This window comes from Triticum aestivum, chromosome 3D (genome assembly GCF_018294505.1).
Source record: "Triticum aestivum cultivar Chinese Spring chromosome 3D, IWGSC CS RefSeq v2.1, whole genome shotgun sequence".
Lineage (NCBI taxonomy): Eukaryota > Viridiplantae > Streptophyta > Magnoliopsida > Poales > Poaceae > Triticum > Triticum aestivum.
This window is the reverse complement of record NC_057802.1, coordinates 576,294,771-576,301,492: the sequence shown is the minus strand read 5'-3', so window position 1 is coordinate 576,301,492 and position 6,722 is coordinate 576,294,771. Positions and strand designations below refer to the sequence as shown.

Here is a 6,722-nt window from a genome sequence, read left to right as displayed (position 1 = left end):
CGCAGCAGTGGCCTACTCAAGTGCTCAAGGTCATGTCCTCGGCGGCTGCCTGGCGTGATGTGGCTCGCTGCATGCACTACAGCCACTGGTGGCGCAAGATGCTGGGGCAGCGTGAGCTTCCATCTCTGTACTCTGCATGCTAACCACATTGTTGGTGTCAACAACAGGTCTTTAGGCCGACACTATCAATCTTGAATCTTTTTTTGTATCCTCTCAGCACTGGCTCAAGCTTTCTATTAGGCTGGGCACCTGCGGCTTTTTGTTGGATTTATGCACCTCTCCTTTTTGATTGTTTGTTTGTTTGTTTGTTTGTTGCAATTTGGAACGTATATAAGTTGCTAGCATTTGATGTAAAGTGTGTGGGTGGGACTATTAATTTAAATTTTAAATTTGTGCATAATAAGTTGGTAAACCAGAAATTTGTGGTGAGGGCCAGGCGGGCCTTGCCAGGCCCATCTGGGCGACGGACGTACCACAAAATTGAAGGTAGCATACGATCAGAAGCAAATCTGAAGTGCGGGTTGAATATCAAAACCAGATGGGCTTTTATGCGAAAATACGCGACGGTGAACTGACAGAAGCAATTGGTGCTTTATTAGTAGGTAAAAAAGATACGACATTAGCTGAGACATGTTGCTAGACAAAAAGGTCAATTTGCAAATAGGTCCCTATAAAAAGTAGTTTGTTACATAACAGCCTAAGGAGCGATGACCTACGTGGCTGGTTTTTTCCCCTCTTGGATTTGGCCTTATTAGATCAAATAAACGAGTTTATGGACTAAATCGGATCACTTCTCGAGTTGTTGACCTAAAATGTGTAATTAGTTTGAGTTCATGGACCAATGGTGCACTTCACTCCAATAAAAAGCACCCTTTGTCCAAAACAAAGTCCAGTCAACTTTATTTATTTTTGGTCCAGGTTTGTAATTGCCGTTGGATACATACATGCACGACATACAATGAAGAAAGTAACTTCTTTAGATTCCATCCTGGACCTAGGTAATTATGTTTTTTGATTGATCTTGAGACTATCCACGAACCATGTCCCTTCGGCAAGCGCCCTGAAGTTTCCCTTGATGTACTCAACCTTCTCGATCGCCTTGTACGCTGCCTCGCCTAGCTCCGGGAGCGGCTTCACCAGCCCGGCAACACAAGCATGCTGAAACATCACCACGGTGGCCCGGCCTTTCTTGGTGTCCGCCACCACCCTGTGCACGGCGCTCTTGTACATGCCATTGGTGAGGATCTGGAGGATGTCGCCAACGTTGATAACCAAGGCGCCTGGCAGCGGGTTCACCGGGTACCATGTGCCGTTTCTCCTCACCTGCAGGCCGGGGGTTTCGTCGACGTGGAGCAGCAGCGTGAGTCCGAGGCCGTCGTGGTGCGGCGTGATGCCGATCACCTTGTCCGGGTGGGGGCACGGAGGGTAGTAGTGGAAGGCCACGCTCTGCCTCTTGCCCTGGAAGATTCCCACGAGCGTCTCCTGCTCGACCCCGAGGTCGCTCGCCATGAACGGCATGAGGCGGGTAGTGAGGTCTGACATCTCCATTGCGTACTTGTCAAGTGCATCTCTGAATGATTTTTTTGGATATGTACGCGAATGAGAGTGAGACAAAGCAAACAGAGCAATGCATGTAATTTAAGCAAGAGATGAAGAAGATTAATAGTGTATTATTAGGACCTAAATGTTGAGAGCTCCTTTACGGTGATTGGGGCAGTGCTGGGAGTACTTTCGAGTACTTACCCCTCCGAATTTTATTAGCCGTCCGATCTGGTGTGGGATTAAAAATGAATTAACCTAATTATTTTAATCAGAGAAGGGCATAATGGTTTAGGGTAAAATATTCTGTTTTCAACCGATCACGTTCACGACGTCTAGATCCAGTCCTCGTTCTCGTCAAGTCCTCGTTCTCGTCCTCTTCCTTCTGTCTGACGAGCCCGGCGAGAGGTACCAACAACGTCGTCGGCGTCGTCCTCGTCCTCCACCTCATCCCCTTCACTATAAATGACGTGCCCGGCGGCAGGAAGAAGATTAAGGCGCGACATCTGCGGCGGCAGTGTCGGCGGCGACGGTGGCGGCGCTTTAGGAACTCGTCCCCGCCGATCACATCGCTTCCGGGCTTGCATACTAAGGTATGAATCGCCCGAATCTCAACTCCTCCCCGTTTGATTGGCCCGTTGGAAGTCACTCTTGGCAGGAACTCCAACTTCCCGTAGATGGATCTATACTCTGCGGTTGGCCCCTCGATTAGGCCGCCGGGAGATATCAATGCTTGTTCTGAAAGTAGGCTTGTTTTCTTGATGCAGCAGGAGATATCAATGCCTGCGGGAGATATCGCCATAAACTTACTTTGTTTCGTAGCCTGCACTTCCTACTTATATTTGTTTAGTCATCATCGATTTAGGTTTCCCTAGTGCATGCAATTCAATTTAGAATTTTTCATCATCCATGGTCACTTCACTAGTTTATAGGCGAGCCAGTTTATGGACGTTTATGATCACTTGTCATAACATGTACAAGGAGCAAAGTTTAAAATTCCACGCAAGATTTCGTACTGGGTTTTGCATAGGTTTATGTTTGTCCTTTCAGATTTTTATTCGTCCGAATTGTGATGCAGGAAGACATGGCGGATGTAAGTCATGAGTCAATGATGGAGTACTATCATATTGCCAATAAGATGTTTAATAGTGAGGATGAAGGTTATACATTCTATAACAAATATGGTCTTGAGAAAGGTTTTAGTGTCCGGAGAAGCTATGTCGAGTGGGATGGATCCAACTGCCATATAATTTTAAGGAAATTTGTGTGTAGTCGTGAAGGGGTTCGTGAAGAGAAGCACATGAAGAGGAAGATGGAAGATAGAAAGAGGAGGCCACGGAGTATAACTCGTGTAGGGTGTAAAGCTAAATTGGTGATTGCAAGACAGGAGGAAACAGGTCAGTGGTTTGTCAAGGATTTCATCGATGAACACAACCATCCTCTAGCCCCACGGGATCTGTCGTGTCTTTTGCGTTCACACAGAAGCATTAGCGATGAGCAGAAAGCGGACATTGCAGACATGGAAAAATCTAGGATTAGAAAACACCATATTATGGATATTATGTGCATGCAATACGGTGGATATGATGAGGTTGGATGCATTATGAGGGACATTTGTAATTTCTGCCATGCTAACAAGCAGGAAACAATTTCTTCCAGGGATGCTCAAACGGTGATCAATCACATGGTGGCGAGGCAAGAGCAAGATTCAGATTTTTTTTCTTCAGGTACATGGTTGATGAAGCTGGCCATCTTAAGGGACTGTTCTGGTGTGATAGTCAATCCCGACATGACTACCAGGAGACGTTATTGTTTTTGATAGCACATACAGAACCAATAAGTACAATCTGCCATTTGTGTCGTTTGTCGGGTTAAATCACCACCGCAGCACCGTTATTTTTGCATGTGGTATCATTTCACATGAAACAAGCCAGGCATACGAGTGGATGTTACGGACCTTTTCTGATGCTATGCGACAGAAGCATCCTATATCTGTGATCACGGATGGGGACCTTGCAATGCAAAGAGCAATCAGGGTGGTGTGGCCTGACTCAAACCATAGGCTCTGTATATGGCACATTCAGCAGAACATTGTACGCCATCTGCATGATGACGCGGTAAAGGAGGAATTCAGATCTTTCATATATGATACATCTTCCATTGAAGAGCATGAGAGAAAATGGTTACACTTCTTACAATGGAATAAAGTAACAAGTTAGGACTCTTGGCTGCATCAGATGTATAAGATGAGAAAACTGTGGTGTGCTCCATATCTTGGGGGCCGTTGTTTCCTAGGATTGAGCAGCAATCAGCGGAGTGAGAGTTTAAACTCGGTGCTACGTACATATGCATCTTGAGGCTAAGATGACGTTTTTTCAAATGCTAGAGCACTATGAGCGTTGCCTTGCGTCGCGACGCTTGAACGAGGCTCTCCAAGACATCGAGGCCTTACAGTCCATTCCATTCACAGAGGAAAATGCTTCAGTTCTTGAGAAACACGCCGCGAAAGTTTTCACTCCTGCTGTGTTTAAGTTGGTCTTATGGAGCAAAGATGGTGTCAAAATATGTGAGATCAGAGAGGTACTTGATGCAGCAGAGGTTACCACATACGTTGTGTCTAAGAAGGAAAGAATGGATAAAAAGATCAAAGTGCGCACGGAGTCGAAGGAAGGTCTGCTTCGCAGTATCAGTTGTTCTTGCCGCAAATTGAATGCGCAGGCACACCATGTTCCCACATATTTTACATATTGGGAACTTTACAAGAAGAAACACTGCTCAGGTGTTGTGTTCCCACTAGGTGGAAAATGAGTGCAAAATGTGCATTCGCACCGACCAGAAAGAGCGAGATGTATGCATACTCTGCAGCCCTACAAAGGTACCGTAAGCTAAGGAATTTTAGTCACGCAGCATGTTTTAAGGCGTGCCACTCTGATGAGGCGTTTCAGCATCTAAAAAGGGTTTTGGAAGGACAAGATGTTTGCAAGGGATCAACAAGTGAACAAGCTGATAGCAAGGGATCAACTAATGCTCAGGGTAACAACATTAGGTTTGGCCCGTTGATGCCACAATCGGCTAACCTTGATGGTGAAGGTTTCGAAAAGGTTCTGGATCCCGTGCATGTGCCAGGCCGAGGTGCTCCGAAGAAAAGGCTACAGGCAAAGATGAAGAAAACCAGAACAAAGGGTAGATGTATCTATTGTCATGAGGCAGATGGTCACAATCGACGTACGTGCGCCAAATTGACAGAGGTACCTAATATGCCGTAATTTAATGTTTTAATGTGTCCAAATATATTCCATGGCATTAATAATATCCTTATGTGCAGGATCTCAAAGCAGAACTATGATAGCTACAACATTGTGCGCACGGTCGGACAGCAAGTACGTCGACGATCAACCTGATGTTGGCGTGTGCATTGTTGACTATGTCTAGTATCCTGTGACCTTTCCTCTAAAATACTTCATTCTGTCAGTTAGTGACTTCCTCATAATGTATGACTCAGCTATTTGGTTGTCCACTCCGTTGTAACGAGTTTGGAATATTTTTTTTGCATTTTATATGTGAGTTTTTCAAGTGCAACCTCAAGAATCATGGTTTCTTCGTGGCCAGCGTGTAGCTTGTTTATTTTGCACGATAAAATTTGGAAATAGATGTAATGGAGGAATTATATTTCGCTCCCGAAAACAAAATAAAAGACGATAAATCCGAAAAATACATTAGTCATCCATGCTCTGCAATTGAAGAATATACAGGACGAATACAGATGATGAATCATACTCATCCTACATATCCTACACATAGAGTGCAAGGAAGACCAACGCTTGTAATAATCAAATAGATGAAGGTATGTAGGCAGGTCCAGGACTTGCTTGGGGGGCGAGGTGGGACTAAAAATGTTAAGTCCGGCACGAGAAAAGGTGATTTTTTTTCAACTCCTACAAGGTTTTATATTTTTTTGAATTTTTTTGAATTTATACTGCCCTCTAGACTGACTGATCAAAACATCGGTCTATACCTCTAGGGGGCATTGTAAAATATATATATATTCCAAATTTTCTTTGATACCCATGTTTGGCACATGTGGGTCACCGTGTAAAAGAAAAATTGCGTGATTTGGAGGTGGTGGAAAAAATGTTCAAAAAATGGCTTAAGTTAGACCAAATGGTCCCTCCGGAATGCGGTGATTTTTTCGACCACCTCCAATCACCTCAATTTTGGCACACATGATCTCTTGCACTAGCAAAGCTAGGTTTCCAAGGCTTTATTTTTTTGATTTTTTTGAAATTTATACTGCCCTCTAGACTGACTGATCAAAACATCGGTCTATACCTCAAGGAGGCATTGTAAAATATATTTTTTCCCAAATTTTCTTTCATAGACATGTTTGGCACATGTGGGTCACGGTGTAAAAAAAATTGGATGATTTGGAGGTGGTGGAAAAATCACCTTTGTTCAAAAAATGGCTTAAGTTAGACCAAACGGTCCCTCCGGAATGCGGTGACTTTTTCGACCACCTCCAAATCACCTCAATTTTTGCACACATGATCTCTTGCACAAACAAAGCTAGGTTTCCATGGTTTTATATTTTTCTAAATTTTTTTAAATTTATACTGCCCTCTAGACTGACGGGTCAAAACATCGGTCTATACCTCAAGGGGGCATTGTAAAATATATTTTTTCCAAATTTTATTTCATAGACATGTTTGGCACATGTGGGTCACCGTGTAAAAGAAAAATTGGGTGATTTGGAGGTGGTGGAAAAAATCACCTTTGTTATGGCTTAAGTTAGACCAAATAGTCCCTCCGGAATGCGGTGATTTTTTCCACCACGTCCAAATCACCTCAATTTTGGCACACATGATCTCTTGCACAAACAAAGCTAGGTTTCCAAGGTTTTATATTTTTTTCAATTTTTTTGAATTTATACTGCCCTCTAGACTGACTGATCAAAACATCGGTCTATACCTCAAGGGGGCATTGTAAAATGTTTTCTCCAAATTTTCTTTCATAGACATGTTTGACACATGTGGGTCACCGTGTAAAAGAAAAATTGGGTGATTTGGAGGTGGTGGAAAAAATCACCTTTGTTCAAAAAATGGCCTTAAGACCAAATGGTCCCTCCGGAATGCGGTGATTTTTTCGACCACCTCCAAATCACCTCAATTTTGGCACACATGATCTTT

The 6,722-nt window shown here is 43.7% G+C and overlaps 1 protein-coding gene across 1 annotated transcript; it reads right to left on the bottom strand.

Moving 5' to 3' along the window:
• Window positions 1–1,002: 1,002 nt before the first annotated feature.
• On the bottom strand, window positions 1,003–1,572 carry LOC123075572 (protein SRG1-like). Its single transcript, XM_044498143.1, has one exon. It carries the CDS (start codon window positions 1,546–1,548, stop codon window positions 1,003–1,005), a length of 546 nt encoding a protein of 181 aa, XP_044354078.1. The 5' UTR covers window positions 1,549–1,572.
• Window positions 1,573–6,722: the final 5,150 nt, after the last annotated feature.